At 42.1% G+C, this 19,844-nt stretch overlaps 1 protein-coding gene across 1 annotated transcript in view; it reads left to right on the forward strand.

Annotated features, from left to right (window-relative positions):
• The window catches only part of VSTM4 (V-set and transmembrane domain containing 4), a 99,373-nt gene that overhangs the window by 51,535 nt on the left and 27,994 nt on the right, over nucleotides 1–19,844 (forward strand). The window contains exon 5 of the mRNA XM_054572377.1: nucleotides 10,177–10,210. Within this exon, the coding sequence (XP_054428352.1) occupies nucleotides 10,177–10,210 (34 nt within the window). The remainder of the gene's footprint in view (nucleotides 1–10,176; nucleotides 10,211–19,844) is intronic.

The following is a 19,844-nucleotide window of genomic DNA, read 5'->3' on the forward strand; positions in this document are numbered from 1 at the left end:
TAAAACATTTTAGTGTTACGCCTCTTTTTTTGAATGTTGAAGACAATTATCTCCAATCCAGTTGCTTTCAGAGGCAGGACCTTGGATTTTGAGAAGGCTTTTCCCAGGTCTGATGCTTCATCCCTTTAGTTGAAAACGAGGCCTCCAGGAACCCCTGGGGACAGGCCCAGTGGAGGTCTGCCTTCCTCCTAATACTCTCTCTGGCATGGAAGTCATTTTATTAGGTCCCCTTTTCACATCTGAGAAATAGGGGCATGCAGAGCGCAGGTGAATTGCTCACATACTGCACAGAGCCCCAACACTGCCCTTTCCAGTTCCAAGTCATGTGCTGACCTCGGCAGGGCCTCTGCAGCAGCCACCCTCATGGAGATCGGTCCCCATTGCAGACAGGTGTGGGAAGGTGCGGATACCTTTGTGGTGCTCAGGATGGCAGCCCCCTGGCTCAGAATCTATCGAGTTTCAGGAGCGGTTTGGTAGGTAGATTTATAGTGAGGAGCCCCAAACCTCCTTTGAAGCCTGGATTATAGGACCCTTCACAGATGGTTTTCTCAATGAAATTTAAAAAGCAACAAAGTGATCTGGATGGAGGGAGGGGATCTGATAATTATGACCTTATTTCAGGTTGGTTCTAAAGATGTAACTAGAGCAGCTGCCTTTCTTGTCATTGAATGGGCTCTTACCCAGAGCACATACTCTGCTAATCCCAAAATGTTGCAGGTATCTATTGCTGCATAAGAAACCATCCCAAACACAGTGGCTTCAAACATTTATTTCCCGAAGATTCTGCTCTCTGAGCTGGGCTCAGCTAGGCAGTTCTGCTGGTAGTCACCTAGAGTTTTCAGGTGGCCTCAGTCATCTGGAGTGGAATGGGGCCGAGATCCAGGATGGTGCCCCCCTCATCCTTGGGACCCACCTCTGACACATAGGGGACAGCAGGGCCAATAACACTGCTCTTTCTCTCTGTCTCTCCCTCTGGTCTCACCAGCAGGGTGGGTGTCCAGATCACCCTACTTGGTGACTCTGGGGTCCCAATCATGTCTAGACTGGACCCTGGCACAGTGCTCACTCTGCCATATTCTTTTGGGTAAAGCAAGTCCTGATGGCAGCCCAGACTCAAGGGGATGAGAGTCCACAGTTTTGTGGGAAGGGCATCAAAGATTTTGTGGTCACCTTTAAATCACCACACAAGGAAAACTTGGTTGCTGTCTTTTGCACTGACAGACCCAGTGGGAAGCTCCCATCTCAGGATGAATAAGGGATACACCTCGGTCCCTCAGGTGGCCAGGGCACAACTGTGACCACTTTGGGCCCTGAGAGCTGGTGGTGCTTGGGCGTTCTCCAGGCGAGCAACTAGTTCCCTGGGAGCAGAGCAAGTAGAGAACTAGTGCCCAAGTATTTGTGCCCAAGTAGGGGAGGTCGGGGCAGCAAATCAAAAGTGGCAGATTCCAGCAGGTACTGGAGTAAGACCTGGGACAGGGTACATCTCTTATGCTGGGCTCTACCCCAGATGGCTGCTCCTTTTATTGGCTGTCTGTGGGTGATCATGGCTCTCATTGGGTCAGTTGTATATTTGTGGGCCAAACCACATGTGTCCCAATAAAAACTAATAACACTCTTATAACTCAGATACAGCATATTCTTACATTCAATGCATTATAACAAACTTGCATCATCTTGATTAAAACTATTAATATATATAAAGTGCTTAGAACAGTCTTTGACATGTGGAGGGCCCAGACCTTACTAGCAGTACAGACCCCCTTGTTATATTGGTGGTTTCTGAGGTTCCTATACAAGTGTGGGTTTGGTGGGCCTTCTGCATCCTGAACAGGAAAGCTGGCTCCTGCTGCCTATGTGGGAGCCACAGAGCTTCCAGGTTCTCAGGCTGCTCACATACCGCTGGAAAACAGAGGTGAACCCAGCAGTGGGTCTCCCACTCCCTCAGTAATATCAGTCTGGAAGGGGACATCAGAGTAGCTGTTGCCTCTCCTGCTGCAATCCCACCATTGAACGCTGAGATAAAGGAAGCCCATTCCAGAAGCCAGGCACTAGAGGGTGAGCCCCCTTCATTCTCAGCCTTCCTGCTTCTCTGCCCTCAGTCCTGGTCTTTCATTGGATTCTTTTCCTGGGGTGCCCATTGTTCCCAGGAGATGGAGTTAATGGCATCCCTGTGTTGCTTGCCAAGCACAAAGATGTTTTCTTCTCCCCTCCTGAGTTGTGACTCTGTCCCTGTTTTTCATTAGTGCCAGCAGCCTGGAACTGCATCATAGGGCCTTTGCAGCTTGGAGTCACCCGAAAACACCAGCCCTGCTGGCCTGGGGCTGAGCCCCAAGTTATTCTAGTAGTTCCCCAAGCACACTGTTTTCCAAAGGTCTTTCTTCCTTGGGAAATTAGTCCAGATTCACTGCTTTGGCGTGGTCCCAAAATCTGTCAACCTTTTGTATCTAAACTTTTAAAATAACTGTTTTAAAGGCACACTAGAACCACATAGGGAGCAGCCTAACCCCTTTGTCTCTATGCTCCATATTAACCTGGACTCCATGTGGCTTGTGTTAGCACCATAGCCAGGCCTTCCTAGGGCCTGCTAGACAGCCGCAGCCCCCTGCTGTAAGTGGCTTTCAGCTGCTCCTCCATGGCCATAGGATCAAAGGGCCTGTGATCTTTTCTCCCAGAGCTATGAAAAAGATGGAGCTGGGGAGCTCTCTCCCATTTACAGGCACACTCATGGGGTAAGGCTGCAAAACAAAGAACAGGGTGACTGTGGATGAAGAGTAGAAGGGTGACCCAGGCTTTGAGAAGAAGGAGAGCTCACCAGCCTGGAGTCAAGAGACACTCAGTGACCCAAGCAGGAGCTCTCCTCTCCAGGCACTCCTGCGATGAAAACTTGTCTGCAGAGAGTGTGAACAGGCTCTCTGGCTCTGCTGCCTTCAGTGTGGGGGCTTGTTTCCTCCCCAGGAGCGGAATAAACACAGTGCTAGACCTCAAGCCTGGATTCAAGCTCCTGCACTTAAAAACCCTGGCTTCTTTTTTTTTTTTAATTTAATTTTTAGGTGTATTTTATTGATTATGCTATTACAGTTGTCCCATTTTTTTTCTCCTCTTTATCCCCCCTCTGCTCTGCACCCACCCTCCCTCCCTCCAGCATTCCCCTACCTTAGTTCATGTCCATGGGTTTTTTGGCCTCTCCATATCCTATACTATTCTTAACCCCTCTCTCCCAGTCTACTTTGTACCTTCCAATTATGCTTCTTATTCCTTGTACCTTTTTTGCCCCATTCTTCTCCACCCCCTCTCTGCTGATAACCCTCCATTTGATCTCCATTTCTGTGATTCTGTTTCTGTTGTAATTGTTTGCTTAGTTTGTTTGTTTGTTTGTTTAGGTTTAATTGTTGATAGTTGTGAGTTTGTTGTCATTGTAATGTTCATAGTTTTGATTTTCTTTTTTTTTTAGATAAGTCCCTTTAACATTTCATATAATAAAGACTTGGTGATGATGAACTCCTTTAACTACCTTATCTGGAAAACACTTTATCTGCCCTTCCATTTTAAATGATAACTTTTCTGGATAGAGTAATTATGGATTTAGGTCCTTGCTTTTCATGACTTTGAATATTTCTTTCTAGCCCCTTCTTGCCTGTCAGGTTTCTTTTGAGAAAACAGCTGATAGCCTTATGGGAACTACTTTGTAGGTAACTGTCTCCTTTCTTCTTGCTGCTTTTAAGATTCTCTCTTTATCTTTAATATTGGGTAATTTAATTGTGATGTGTCTTGGTGTGTTCCTGCTTGGATCCAACTTTTTTGGGACTCTGAGCTTCCTACACTTGCATGTCTATTTCCTTTGCCAGATTGGAGAAGTTTTCCTTCATCATTTGTTCAAATAGGTTTTCAATTTCTTGTTCTTCCTCTTTTCTTTCTGGCACCCCTATGATTTGAATGTTGGAACATTAAAAGTTGTCCCCGAGGTTCCTCAGCCTCTCCTCACTTTTTTGAATTCTTGTTTCTTCATTCTGTTCTGGTTAAATGTTTATTTCTTCCTTCTGTTCCAAATCATTGATTTGAGTCTCAGTTTCCTTCTCTTCACTGTTGCTTCCCTGTGTATTTTTCTTTATTTCACTTTGTATAGCCTTCATGTCTTCCTTTGTTTTGAGAACATACTCAATCATTTCTGTGAGCATCCTGATTATCAGTGTTTTGAACTCTGCATTTGATAGGTTGGCTATCTCCTTGACACTTAGTTCCTTTTCTGGAGTTTTGATGTGTTCTTTCATTTGGGCCATATTTCTTTGTCTTGATGCTCCTGTTATGTGGTAAGGGGCGGAGCTTTAGGTATTTGCCAGGACTGGGCAACCCACTTTGCTGCATATATAGGAGAAGGTTCAGAGAGGGAATAACGGCATTTGCTTGGCTCTTGCTCTGCTTTCAGTCACTTTCCCCGTTTCCCACAAGTGGATTGTTCCCTTTCAGGTGCTGCCCTTGTGCTGATTCCCAGGTAGATGAGCTTGTATATGTTCTAGGATCCCATGGGCCCCTCCAGTGGACTCTTCTGTGGGACTGGGAGTTTCTTCCACTGCCACAATCCCCATAGGTTTTTATAGCCAGAGGTTTTGAGGCTTTGGTTTCTTGAACTGGAACCCTGTTGAGCAGTCTGTCTCACTCCCCATTTGTTCCTCCTGGCTTATCCTCATGCGAATGTGGGACTGCCCCATCTACCCACTGCCTCCTCGTGTGCCTGGTCTGCCAGCCTCTTTGCCATGGGTCTTCTCTGCCCTGGTTTCCTGTCTCCACCCCCTTACCAGTCTGGATCAGTGTCTCTTCTTTAACTCCTTGTTTGTCAGACTTCCATATAGTTTGATTTTCTTGTAGTTCTGGTTGTTTTATTGTTTAAAATTGGTTGTTATCCTCCTTTTGATTGCACGAGGAAGCAAAGCATATCTACATACACCTCCATCTTGGCCGGAAGCCTCCAAAGCATGGCTTCTCAGGCCACAGGTGTCCCCACTGTAAGATGGGGATGAGAGATCCTCTTACCTCACAGAGCTTTGGGCACACTTTTCCATGTGCCATGTGGTAGCCAGTCCTGGGCATTGGCGGCTCCAGGGAGCACCTTCTTCCACAGGCTGTTCACCTTTCCAGGTTGCAACCCTCTGTCCTGGGCACAAGGACTGTGGGATCAGTCATCCCTGCCACCATGGCAGATGAAATGTCTGGAGTGAGCCATGCGTGTAACTGGACATTTTTTTACTATTTCATTTAAAAAGGGATAAAGAAACAGGGAAATTAATTCTATTTAATCCAATATATCCAAAATATAATTTCAATAAGTAACAATATGAAGACTCCAGATGACATATTTTATGTCCCCTTCTTCACACTAATGCTGAAATTCAGCATGATCTGAAAGGGCAGAACCTTTTTTTGTGACATCTCATTTTGGATTAGTCATATTTTCAGTGCCTGATAGCCATGTGGGTTCATGACTCCATGTAGCACAGCATAACTTTAGATAGACAACTTTATGTGCTGGTACTTTTCACTGAATGACTGTGGTCACAAAGTGGCTCTTTGTACCAATAGGACAGGAGGTAGAAAGCTTAGCTCACCTCAGCTTTTCACTTGGTGACCTAGAGAGACAGTCCCACCTGTCCTTTTACCTGTGCTGGCCTGGAAACACTGCTGAGACAGGATGCTTCCAGAAGGGATCTAGGCTCCTGAGCATGGTGTGATAGAAGCCCGCTCCTTGGCAAGGGAAAGGGCTAACAGAAGGAAGGGCACACACAGGTCCTGTCTGTCCCTCCAGGCTGCAGGGCTCCCTGCCTGTACTGGGCTGGAAGAGGCCAGAGTTATGCAAATACCTAGGGCCCTGTGCTGGGCTGCCACAGTACTCACAATGAGTAAAGAACGTTCAAGTAAACAGAACACAAATATCCACAAGTCTTGTCTCAGGGTCACTGTAAGGCCAGAGGGTCTGCAGAGAATGCAGGTGGGGTGTGGGGAGAATGGTATGAGAATGTCAACCACCATTGGAGGCCCCAACACTGCTACAAGGCTGCTGCCACCCCAATCAGCTACTAGGGGGTGATTGTGATGATAGGGACATGCTCAGGTGGAGATGAGAAAGCCTTCAAGCCTAGACATGGCACCTGGGAGGTTGGCCATGCGGTGGGGGCTGGGAGCGGTGTGACCACAGCTGAGGAGGCAGAGATCAGATTGCCCATGGCCTGGGACTCACAGGTATCTTCCTCTCAGGGGAGGTGAGAACAACAGTCCTTCCTTTTAGAGTCTCCAAAGTCCTAAAGGTCATAAGATCACCATTACATGGAACTGCATCCTGCATGTTCATTTCTGTGCACAATGGTTCTTTTGCTTAGAGCCGAGGACTTTGGAGCCAAGTGCACTAGGTGCCAGGCTATGGGTTATGGTGAACACTGGCTCCAGGATCACCCCTTCATTGGCTTTCTTCTTCTTTTGGTCTCATCTCCCACTCTCCAGTGGGTTTCCTGGGATTGCCTCCTGCATAGATGGTTTGCACTTGAATCATGGTCCTGCGGGCTCTGCTTCTGGAGGAACCCAATCTAAGACAGGTTAATACATATATGTAATCAGCACTGATTATGCTGTGTATACCTAGGAGCAATTGTGGTCAAGGCCTATGGCTCAGATGCCTGAAAGTCTCACCTTTGGCATTCAGGATTACTTTTGGTCCTGTGAGCGGTCTTTTTCATTAAAGGCACAGACTCTACATTCATCTAGTTGAGAACTTAGGAGCAAGTTCAGGCGGAGGTGCATTTTCTGTGTCTGGCCCTGACTATCCTTACCAGGGTCATAGTCCTTCTGAGTCAGTCCCAAAGGCCAACTATTACGGGAACCCCTCTGTTGCTTCCTGGGTTCCTGCTCTGTATACTGCTCCTATCACAGCTGCTGTAGTGGCCTTCCCAAAACACAGGTCAGCCAGTGCATGGCATTCTGTGGGGTCCAGTCCCAGCTCCACTCTGTGCCAGCTGTGACAGAGTGGGCCAGCATTTCTCTGTGAGAGTCAGTTTCTTCATCTGGTGGAACCCTACCCCCAGCTACCCAGTGTCTCTGAGAACGGCGAGGAGTAGTTACAGGCTCTGGAGTCAGTTTTGTCCCATCCCAGGTGTGTTAGTTGCTCAGGCTGCCAATGCAAAGCTTATATGTGGCCATCCTCTTGTGTCTTCATGTGGTCTTTCTTCTGTGCATGTTTCCTTCTCAGTCTTCTCATAAGGACACCAGTCATATTGGATTAGGACCCATTTTAACTTCATCACATTTTTAAAGGCCCTATCTCCAAATGTAGTCACATTCTGAGGTATGAATTGAGGAATGGCATAGCTCAGCCCCTAACAGTAGCTATGTGACCTTGGGCAAGGTGGTAACCTCTCTGTACCTCAGTGTCTTGCTGTAAAACAGGTATAATGACAAGGTTATTGTGAATATTAGACTACAAAGTTGAGGTGTCAAACATTTTTGCTTGCCTAGTTCCTAAATCATTTAAAAAGCTGCACTCTTGAATGTGTTTTGTTGACATCTAAACTTTTTCATCATAAATGTAAAATATTGCAAAAGTTGTAATTTTCAGAGCATCACAAATATTGCCATCTTAAAATGAAATGGTTAAATCTTTCTTTTACATCTAAGTGTCATGAGCTTAGTAACTACCTATGTTGATTTTAAAAGATTCCATAAACAAGCTTTAGTTGTTAGAAATTTCATATTGTTCCTTTTTCTCCTTGAGCTTTTATATTCAAATCACTTATCCAACAAAATTTTATCCTATGTTAGTACAGTTTTTTTGTTTTGAAAGTCCTTTATTGATCACCCTGTTAATTCTCTGTGAAATAATGTGTACAAAATTTAAATTAAATTTTTTATTTTCTTATTTCATAAGTCTTTAGGTTTAAAATTTTTTTTGGATTAAGTCATCAATATTGTACAATTAGTAATATTTGGAAAATGGGTATAAAATTAATCAAAACCACATAAATATAAAATTTAGATAAATAATTAATAACCATATGAAATAAAATTTTATTAGAAATGTATTTTATTAAAATGGATTTTTATTTTACTTCATATACCCTTGTATAAATTTGATTAGTGATAGACTTCATCCTCACTTTTATTCCTATTTTTTCTAGTAGATGTTAGCTTTGAAACACCTTATCCAATATAAAAAGAGGCAGGGATGGATGAAGTTTTCTTATGCCACTCAGTACTTTAAACTGCTTCCAGTTATGAGCCAAAAGTCACAGAGTGATTTATTGTGGAAAATGATTTTTAATACTCTTACCAGCTGACACCTGGGTTAGGTTATGTTAAATCCCTGTTAAAAGCAAAATATTAGAAACCTCCTCCTCATGAAAAGTTTAGTGACCCAGTCATGTTATTCACCTTCTCAACACTGGCACCAATATTTCAAACCATCTCTTTTTTGGTGCCTACTGGTTTTTGTCCCCAGTACAGGTCTCCATATTATTGCTACAAGTCAGGGTATGTGAAGGCTATGCCTGAATTTTCTGAAGTTAAAAAGGGTGATGTGACAGGGGAGGGAGGAAAGGAATAGAGCCTGACCTCAGCTATGTTTCAGAAGAAGAATTCTTAGTAAAGAATACCATGGAAGGTGAAAATCTAGAAATAGATTTCCTTAAAACTGCCCTCTCTAAGAGTGCCTAAGGCCTGTAAGCCCCAGGATATGCAAAGCACTGATCTATATAATAAGCTTAGAATAGTGCCAGGAATTTAGGAAGTGCTCAACAAATATTAATTATGACTTTATTACTGTTGTACCTATAAACTCTCTGATACATAGTACTGGAATGGAATACTGTAAGTGAAATGTAGAGAGAGTTTAGGTACTAAGAGGTGGTTGGGCCAGATAAACTTCAAAAAAAGCTCCCTTTAAAGCTGAGATTATCTCATCCTGGTCTGGAACCTGAACTGGTCACCTGCTTGACAGATCACTCCAAATGTGTAGCTTGAAACATTCTATTTGCTCACAATTTTGCAAGTCAGCTATTTGGGCTGGGCTCAGCTGAGCATTTCTGGACTCAGCTGGAGCCACTCACTCATGCAGCTGCAGTCCAATGGTCAATAAGCTGGGGCCCATTTTGGGTCCTTAGCTGAGATGACTTGCAGCTGTTCCATGTGGTCTTATCTTCCAGTAGGCTAGCCAGGCTTGTGGTAGCAGAAGAATTCCTTACAAGAAGGGACAGAGAGAGGGAAGAAGAAGAGGAGGCGGAGGAAGGGGGGTGTTGGGAGTAGGGAGTGGAGGAAAAGGCAGGGCAGTGTTGGCGAGGAGAAGGGAAGGGGGAGAGAGAAAGAGTGCACACTTGTGGGCAAACCTCAGGACACAGGCACCTTTTATGTCTCTGCTTGGCTAATGTTTCATCGGCCACAGAATGCCATATGGCCAAGCCCAGAGTCAGTGTTATACGTGGATGTGGGTAGGTACAGGGAGATGTGATGACACAATGTATCACACAACTCTAGGGCCCTGTGGCTGCTTCAGTTCTACTTCTGTCTGAGGTGAACTCAACTGTGAGCTTAGATTGGGCACGTGTTAGGATAACTGCCTAGGTATTATTTTTCAACTGCAAGTAGAATCTTGTTTTTCTTAAGGAGACCTACTGTGGAGGGTATGTTGCCCTAAGACTGTTTTTCCAAGGGCATCTGTTAGTCCTGGAAGAGCATTGATCAGAGAATGGAAACCCATTTTAGAGAGAAGAGAGTCGAAGTGGAAACAGGTGATCCCAAGAAGGCTTTTTCAACATTAAGCCTGAATTCATAAGTTGCATGATTGTTACTCCTGGATCCTTCAAGTTAGAAGCCAACTCAACCTAGAAAAACAAACAAACAAACAAACAAACAAAAACAAAAACACACACACAGCCAAAAAACAACGAGTATTTTGGGTAATGTAACCAGGGAGTCTGGGGTGTATGGCTTCATACCTGGCTTGATGCAGGTGTGGAACAGTATCAAGTCCCTATGGTGTCCATGCTCTGGCTCTGCTGTCCTCATCCAAAGAGAAGTATGAAGCCCTGAGGGGTGGCTTAAACAAACATCTGGTCAACACCTGAGCACCTATGTCTCCTACTGGAGCATCTATGTCTAAAGTAGCATTTATTTACTATCTTTTATTTCTTTTTCCTTTCACAGCAAGACATTATTTGGTGAAATGCCCTCAGAACAGGTAGGAATATTTTTCCTCTTTCAAAAGAAACAATTTGGTATTTTACTTTCTTTTGATGTTACCAAGATATTGGTTACATTTGTATCTTTACTTAAAGGTCTGCACATTAGTCCACAAATTGACCTAAAAATGTGTGCTACTCTTGCATGCATTTTCATATATCCAGACTCCATGCTCTGGCTATCATCCCTAGAGGATCCAGAAAACATGTGGTTAATGCTGGCCCAACATGCATGCTGGAGGGGGCTTGGCACCTGCTCCTGGAGGACGGTTTCCCTTTTCAGAAAGGGGCTGGCAACTAGACTGAACCACTTTGATGCCTCGTGTCCACAATCACTCGCAATGTTTTCCCAGCAATGCTTGCTTATCCTATGCCCCTCTGCAAAATGCAGCCATTAGTAATATATGTGCTAAGATGCTAGCCTTTTAGCTCATAGGATATACCTCACAGGTAAAATAATAGTTATAGTAAATATTGAAAACTCATTGTGTTTAAAAATGTGAGACTTTTGATCCAGACAAGACAATTTAGGTCAGTTTGCTCTTCCCTGCTAAACACAACTATAAACCTTGGAAATAGTATAAGAGACAATGAAAGGAGGACTCTGAAAATTGGTTAACAGAAAATTATGAATGACAAAGACAAAGAAAAAAATCTCAAAAACAACCAAGGAGAAGCAATGTATTACCTACAGGGAAACACAAATTTGAATGACAGTGAATTTTTTATCTGAATTTATGGAGGGCAGAAAGAAATCGAACCACTTTTTCAAATAGAAAAAAAAGCCTTGCCAACCACAAATTCTTTATCCAGAAAAACTATCCTTTAAGAAAAAGTGGAAATAAAGACATTCTCAGATGAAGGGAAGATAAAAGAATTTGTCACTATCAGGTCTATTTTAAAATAAATTATTGAAATAACAGAGAAAACCCTGGCGCATTGGGGAGGAAAAAGGAATAATAGGACATAAATACGGGTACATAAGTAGACTATTCTTTTCCTCATGGGTTTAAAAAATATATATGATGATTGAAACAGAAATTATAGAATTATCTCATACTCAAGAAGAACATTGTTATTTAAAAGTGGGGAAGGTAAAGTAACCTACATAGGAGGTTTACACATTTCACTCAAAGTGATGAAATGTTAGTCACCAGTGGACTGTGTAAGGCACATACATATAAGGTGACTTGAATATCCCACTTCTTCAGAAAGATATGTCTGAAAGAGAACATCATAGTAGCTGTTCCTCCTCATGTGATCCCACATTGAACCCCAAGACAAGGAAAGCCCATCCCAGACACCAGGCATCAGAGAGTGAGCCCCCTTCTTTCTCTGCCTTTCTGATGCTTTGTCCCCACCCCTGGCCTTACATTGCCTTCTTTTCCTGGGATGCTCATTTTTCCTATGAGCTGGAGTTAATGGCACCCATATGTTGCTTGGTCATGGTTGGGGAAAGCATAATTCTGGCTGAGGCAACATGCATTTGCAATAAATGGACATCATCCAAAGGATAAAAAAAGATATATTGTGAAACAGTAATCATAAGAGAGGTTATAGCTAAATTATATAATTTAAGAAAAAATATTATAAGAGACAAAGAAGGAGATTTCATAATTATAAAGGGTCTAAATGTCAGGCAAATATAACAATTAAAAGTCTGTACGGACCTAACAGCAGAACCTCAGACACATGAAGCAAAAACAAAAAAACTGAAAGATAAAATAGGTGATTCTAGAATAATAGCTGATTTCAATGCTTCACTCTCAATTAATTGATAGAATACCTAGACAGAAAATCAATAAGGGGACAGGAGAAAAAGCAATTTAACCTGACACATAAGAATACTCCACCCAATGACTATATGAGACATTCTTTTCAAGTGTACTTGGAATATTCTCCAGGATAGACCATATGCTAGGCCATATGCTAAAAAAAAACTTAAGAATTTTATGTATGTAAGAAATCATATGAAGTCTGTTCTTTGACAACAGCAGAATTAAGTAGAAATTAATGACAGATAGGAGCCTGGGGAATTCCTACATGTTTTGAAATTTTGTACAACATACTTCTAAATAATACCTGGCTCAAAAAGAAATCACAAGAGAAATTAGAAAATATTTTTAATTAAATGAAAATAAACCGCAACATACCAAAACTTGAAGAATGCAGTTAAAGCAGTGCTTACAGAGGAAAAAAAATGTGGCTTTAAATGCCTATTTTAGACAAGAAGAAAGGTTTCAAATCAATAACCTAAGCTTTCACCATAAGAAAATAGAAAAAGAAGTGCAAGTGAAATCCAGAGTAAGCAACATAAAGGATATAATGAAGATCAGAATAGAAATCAATGATGTGGAAAACACACACACACATACAGAAATATAGTGAAGCCAAAAGTTGGTTCTTTGAAAAGATCAACCGAACTTATAAACCTTAAGTTAGACTGTCCATGAAAATGAAAAGAGAGAGAGAGAGAGAGAGAGAAATGCAATTACCAAAATTGGGAAGGAAAATGGAAACAGACTACAGAAATTAGAAGGATTATAAGGAAATGACAAAATTCCTAGAAAGACACAAATTACCAAAACTGATTTAAAAAGAGCTATAATTTGAGTAAATCTGTAGTAAGTCAAGAAATTGAATTGTTAGCTGAAAACTTTCCAACCAAGAGAAGCCCAAGTCCACATTGCGTTACTGGCGAAGTATATCAAGCATTAAAGAAAAGAAAACAGTAATGCCAACCCTTCACAAACTCTTTAAAAAAATTGAGAAAACATAGTCTATCTAGCAAATGGTGCTGGGACAAAATATATAAAGAACTCTTTACAACTCAATAATAAGAAGACAAATACAATTTAAAATGAACAAAATATTTGAATAGATATTTTCCAAAAGAATATAAACAAATTACTAACAAGTTCATGAAAATATGTTCAATATCATTAGTCATTAGAGAAATGCAAATAAAATGCCACTGTGTTGACACTACACACCCATTACGATGGCTATAATAGAAAAGACAGGCGTTGTCAAGTCTGAGCAAGAATATGGAAAACCAGGAGCTCTGTAGATTGCTGGTAGGAATGTTAAATGATGTAACCACTTTGGAAAACAGTTTGTTGGTTTCTCAAAACATTAAAGATAAACTTATCATATGACCTAGCAATTCCACTCAGAAATCTATCCCAGAGAAATGAGAGCATATGTCCGTATAAAGACATATGTGCAGTTGTTCATAGCTGCTTTATTCGTAATAACCAGAAGCTGGAAAATGCCTAAATATATTCATCAACTGATGTATAGATGAACAAAATTTAGTATATTCAGTCAATGACATACTATTTGATAATAAAAAGGAACAAACTGCTGATATGCTACACCCTGTGTTGACCTCAAAAACATGAAGCTAAGTGAAAGAATCCAGATGCAAAAAAGTACGTATTGTATGATTCTGTTTGTTTGAAATGTCCATAAAAGGTACATATGTAGAGACAGAAAGCAGATTAGTACTTGGTTAGGGCTGAAGGTGGAAATAGCGATTAACTATAAATGAGCAAGAGAGAACTTTTTGAGGATGACAGAAACATTCTAAAACTGTATCGTAGTGATGATTGCACAATTTTATAAATACACTAAAAAATTGAATACACTAATTCAAATTATTGAATTGTACACTTATGATCAGTCAATTTTATAGTAAATAAGTTATGCCCCAATAGAGCTACTTGTTTGCTTTTTAGAGCATATGCCCCCATAAGGCATTTCAGATGGGGGAAAGGTGATGGCTGTATGGTCAGAGGCTGTGAAGAGTCAGCCTGCACTGTTTCTCAGGATTTGCTTGCTGTGATCTAGTGTCTGGCCTCTCTACAGTAGCATGCAGTGCCAGGTGTTTGGGCCTGCTTCCCTCCCCTCCCAGGCTTTCCCTTCACTTGCCCTACTCTGAGCTGGTGCTGACCAAAGCTAGATGTACAGGAGATGGTGTCATCCCAGCCTGGAAGGCATTGGAGTTGGGTCTCCCCTAGTCCTGGGATGCCTAGCAGAGGTCAGATATGGCTGCGGTTCTGCTGAAGTGCTGCCCTCTCTGTGAGCTAGTGCTGTCAACAAGACTGGCTGGATTTCTGAATTGAGCTTTCCCTGTGGGCATGTCTTCTGTTGGGCCAGCCTATAGATCTGGCTCTGGAAAGCCTGCCTTTACTCCATGGTACCCAGAACCCTGAAGGGGCCAGGCCTGCTCCCACATACCTGGAAATGGTCAACTTGCTGACTTTCATTTATCTTTCAGAATAGAATCTCATGCCAGTTTGATTAGATGCAGCCCAGATTTCTTGTCATGGTACCTCACTAGTGAACACTAGACTATCCTTAGCCTTTGAACTATTTTTTATTTGTGTGCTCTGTCTCTGTAGCCAAGGCAGATCCTCCCATCCCTGTCCTGCCAGGGGGCTCCCAGATCCTGGCTCATTCATCTGTGCTACATCAGCGGGCAGCTGGGCCCCTGGAGTCCCAATGCATGGTGAAGAAAATTGTCCTCCTCTGTCCTCAGACCACTTCCTCCTGAGGAAGAATGGGCAAAGAGCACAGGACTAGGACAAGGTGCCAGGAATGGAAACAGGCAGGGGAGGGACCCTCATGAAGAAGTCACATGCTAGCACTGAGACTGCAGTCACTGAATGGGGATGTTGTCATATACCTCGGCAGGGCCTGAAGACTCTGGAGTATCCAATGACTTCTTGAGAGAAGTTCAAACAGAAGAAAACAAGTCTCATCTTGAACTTGTGTCATCCAATGAAGATGGAAATAACCCTGACCTTCAGGGATAGTATATTGATTTTTCTTCCCATGGCAAAGTGCTATTGTGGAGCAAAAAGCTGGACTCAAGCAGGCCTCTCAGGGTCCTGCAAGCTTTGAGACAGCCCTCCCGAGAGAAAACAGCTTTGAGAGCAGCTCAACTGCATGACATTTCTCCAAATGAAATGCCGCCAATTACATATAGGTGTGATGGGCTCCCACACCATGACACACCTCTTCAGTGAGTTCAGATGCCTTCCTTCCTGTAGGTCATGTTCAAGAAAGCTGCCAAGGAAATGGGCAAGGGCACAGGAAAGGTAGGCCCTGCCACTGATTGCTGTGTGCCTTTGAGTAGTTTTTCAATTTCTCTGTTAAGATGGGGACAATGACAGCCCTAGCACATAATGTTGTTGGAAGGATTGAACGAGTAAGTCTTTGGTAAATGGTGAGATCTATGCAAATGGTTCTATTATCATTCAGTCAATACTTATGAGTGAATCTTCTATGTAGAACAGTTTATAAGGCCCATAGAGCAAGGATGAAGTAACACAAAACCCATGCCTTTGAAGTCTGCATCAAATGGGAGACCCAGAGAGGCAAAATTGTGGCAGCACCCTTGGGATGCCTACAGAGCCGTTGCAGGCACCCAGCGGAAATGTTCCGAACTCTACCTTAGTGGTCTGTGGATGGTAGGGCAGGCTTACTGGAGGTGAATGTGGGCAAAGGCATGAAGGATGAGTAAGCATGTTCTAGGAAAAGATGACTGGGGAGGGCAGACACAGAAATGGGGGAAAGAAGCATAGCAGATAAAAGGCTGGGGGCTGGAGGTATTTGGTTCATGGAAATGAGGAGCCCTGGAGATTCAAGGTAATGTAAGCGTCACCTCACTTTTAGTTATGAAAGTGCGGTGTGGCTGGGTGGTGAGTTTTGGTTATCACGTATTCTTTGGTAGGATCAGCTCGTGTGTGCTGTCTTATTTATTTTTTTCTACTCCCCAACACTAAGCCCAACAAGAGTAGAGGCAGATTTCAACAAGGCTGGCCTGCCTTTGTCCACCTCCATTTTTGTCGCTGGCATCACTTATTCCAGAATTTCCAGCAACAGGAACATGCTCCCCTCCTCCTCAGCCCACTCTCAGGCCAGACTGTCCTATGGTCTTGGGCCGCAGCCATAGCTCCTGCCCCCAAGATTCCAACACTTGGGTTGGTTTCTTCTCCTCCTACCAGGGCAGGGGTTAGAGCAGCTGTAGTGGTCCCAGGAGCCCCCTACTCTGAATTTAGTACATACTTAAAATTCAGTGGGGTGCTGATATCTCCTTCCAGTACCTTCTCTTTAGGGAGCTGATTTAAGCATGGAGCAGATATTGTGAATCTGACTTGATTTCCATGCTTCCTGTACTAGTTTCCTTGTTCTCTGTAGTCTGGTCAGGGCCCAGAGTCCTTGCTTCAGGGCCAAAGAGGCAGGCTAACCTCCATCAGATCCTATGTCTCCTGCCCAGACCTCTAAGGCTTAGTTTCTCACATCTAGGGGAGAGACTGTGGGTATCAAGCACTTTCCACAGTGCCTTGCATTGGATAGAGACAAACATAGCTTTTGTCAACTTCAGCTTCTGCAAAATGTGGTTGCTCACAATTTAGTCAGTGCCTGGTGAGATCAAGTGTGCCTGCTTTACTTGATGTCCCAGGGCAGCTGTTCCTTGTTCAGGGTGCAGCCTCCCCCTCCTTCTTTCCTACCTGCTCTGTCCTATGCTGGTGTATGCATACTAACGGGAGGGCATTCTGTACTATCTTGAGCAGACTTTCTGATCAAGATTTAGGTTGAAACTTTCAGCCCTCCTCTCGGGGCCAAGACATCTCACCATGAGAGACCCAGGTAGCAACACTGTTCTCCCTGAGTAGCACCATTACATGCCCTGCCTGCACAGTACCCACATGACAGATTTGGGGATCAGTGCTATTTAGTCATTTCATGCTCCATATAATTAAGGCTATGCTATCTCATCTAACCCTCATAATAATCCTGTGAGATAGATAGCAAGGTTACATCTCCCCTTTTTATGGATTGTGAGATGAAGCTCAGTGAAGTGAGTAACTTGTCCAATGTCATCTCTCTGCCACTGGTCCAGTGCCCATTCACTAAATCTGGCCACCATGTGCCATGAAGCAGAGATGCCCAGCTGGTGTGGGGGAGGGGCTTCTATGAGAAACAGCCAGGCTGGAACATTATACATGTTCCATGCATGTGCCTCCTGCTCCACCCTTGTTTGAGCCAGAAAGACAGTGCTGTTTCCCACAAATAGTACTTCCCTTCAGTCACGCAACTCTCTAATTTAATCAGAGCTTCTGGCCTGTTTCCTATCTTCTTTGGTTTGACTGGCCCCAACAATACTCAATCCCTTGTGTCAGAGAAAAAATACTGTCCTGTTCCAACCAAGATAGAGAATAAGTCTCTTTTAAGTAAATTGTAAACTAGGCTCTCTTAGTCAAAAATTCTTACCAGCCTTGCTGGCTCAATGGGAGATGTAAGAATCTGAGGGAAATACTGTCTATCGCATGTCATTGTGGTATCCTATTGGGTGAGTTTTCATTGTTGAAACATGAATTAGAGCTAAATTTAGTTTAGTGCAGTTTGGAAGGAAAACAGTGATGACAAAGCAGATCTTTTCCAGTTTACTAAGCCCTGGGCATGACAGCCTAAGTTCACAGCAATGATGTCCTACAGCTTTCCTTTTTATTTTTTTAATTTATTTATTTTTTCAAATACATTTGTCTCCGCCTACCTCCCAAAGCTTTCCTTTTTATTAAAGAGCTAAAGAATTATAGCCAAGGGAAGAGAAGAGTAAGGGCAACTGTTTTGTATTCTGCAGGGTGTGAGGTGCAGTTGGGGAGGAAGATCTGACTCAGAGGTGATAGACAAAAAGAAAATATTGAATGATTTTGGCAAACAAGAACAAAATTATTGTGTGTTTAATAAAAAGCCAAAATTCAGAGGGAATTGGAGGAAATGTCTGAAATAAACATGTCAGACTGATGTGAAAGATGCATACAAATCTGTAAGAAAAACTTCAAGATCCTAATAAATAAGAGCAGAAGATGCCCATACATCATTCACAAATGAGGCTACACAATAGACAAACTAGAGAGTACTCATCCTCACTAGCAATCAGAGAAATGCAAGGAAAAGGGGAATTGTGTTTTTCTTCATGAAGTCAGTAATTTTTTAAGCTGATACACCTGGTTTTAATGAGGATGAAAACAAGAACAACAAGAAGAATGGGGTGAAAACATAAACAGCTTTGTCTGTTGACAGAGTGGCCATAAAGTAGTACCAACTTGACACAAGTCATTTTGACAGTAGCTATTAAAGAGAGTTGAAAATGGTCTGTGAACTGGTAAGTTCAGCTTTAATAATCCAACATAAAAACAAAAGTCTAAGAATGGAAAACAATTATGCACTAATACGTTTATAGCGTTATTATTTCTATGTCAAACTGGGAAACAAACTAGATGTTAAGAAGTCAGGGAATGGCTAAGTAAACTTCAGCATATCTTCTCACTGGAATAGTATGAGGATGTAACCATAAGAGAGATGTACATTAAATAAAAAGAAGGGTGCAAAATTGAAATACAGTATGATAAAAAAAAAAAAAAGTATGAAAACCAAGGAAGAGTTGGAGACTTCTGTCTACCCAAAAACCTGAATGTGGATGTTTATGGAAACTTTATTCTTAATTGCCAAAACTTGGAAGCGCACAAGATGTCCTTCAGTAGGTGAATGGACAAATAAACCCTGGTAGATCCAGATAATAGAATATTTTTCAGCACTAAAAATAAGTGAGCTAACAAGCCATGAAAAGACATGAAGGAAATTTAAATCCACATTACTAAGAGAAAGAAGCCAATCTGAAAAGGCTGTACACTGTATGATTCCAAACATATGACATTCTGGAAAAGGCAAAACTGTGGAGAGAATAAATAGACAAGTGATTGGCAGGAGTTGAGGTGCGATGGGATCTAAGCACAGAGGATTTTTGTGGCAGCGAAACTACTCTGTATAACGCTGTAGTAGTGGTCACATTATACTATATTTGTCTAAACTCAGAATTTACAATGCCAAGAATGAACCCTAAGGTAAATGTTGTACTTTAGGTGATAATGATGTGTCAATGTAGTTTTATCAATTGTAACAAATGTACCACTCTGGTGAAGGATATTGATAATGGGGGAGACTATGCATCTGGGAAGGTGGCAGGGGTATGTGGGAAATCTCTGTACCTTCCCCTCAACTTTGCTGTGAACCAAAATCTTCTCTAAAGAATGAAGTCTATTAGGAAAAATGCAAGAGGAAAAATACTGGAAATGAAGGTCTGTGTTATGTATTTATAAAGGTTATATTTTAGTTATGATAGACTTATTTTCTTTTGTCCCCATGCCTGTAATTGCCATTTTAAAACACGAACTTAAATTAATTTATAACTTAAAGTGGAAAGGAAAAAGTAAACATTTTTGGAGTTTAAAAACTATGAAATAAAGCTGGGCATGTGGTTGTATATTTAAGAGATTCTGAGAGTTTCTGATCACTTGTTTTTCTCTTAGCATTCAGAGCTTTGTAAATACACATTCTTTTTTTGGCTACTTGTGAATTTACATAATTGACCATGTACACTAAAAGGGTGGCCAGTTAGAATTTCTGCTCCCTGTAAAAAATAAGCTATCTTTGGGGAAACTCAGTGTGAACTGTATTCTTGGAATTTTTCCCACAATGTGTATGATTCAATCTTTGTTTATTTTTAAAATTTTAGGACTACATTAGAATAGCATATTTTCTTTTATTAAGTATATCTAG

This window comes from Pteronotus mesoamericanus, unplaced genomic scaffold (genome assembly GCF_021234165.1).
Source record: "Pteronotus mesoamericanus isolate MK-2021 breed Mesoamerican mustached bat unplaced genomic scaffold, CSHL_Meso_final contig_230, whole genome shotgun sequence".
Lineage (NCBI taxonomy): Eukaryota > Metazoa > Chordata > Mammalia > Chiroptera > Mormoopidae > Pteronotus > Pteronotus mesoamericanus.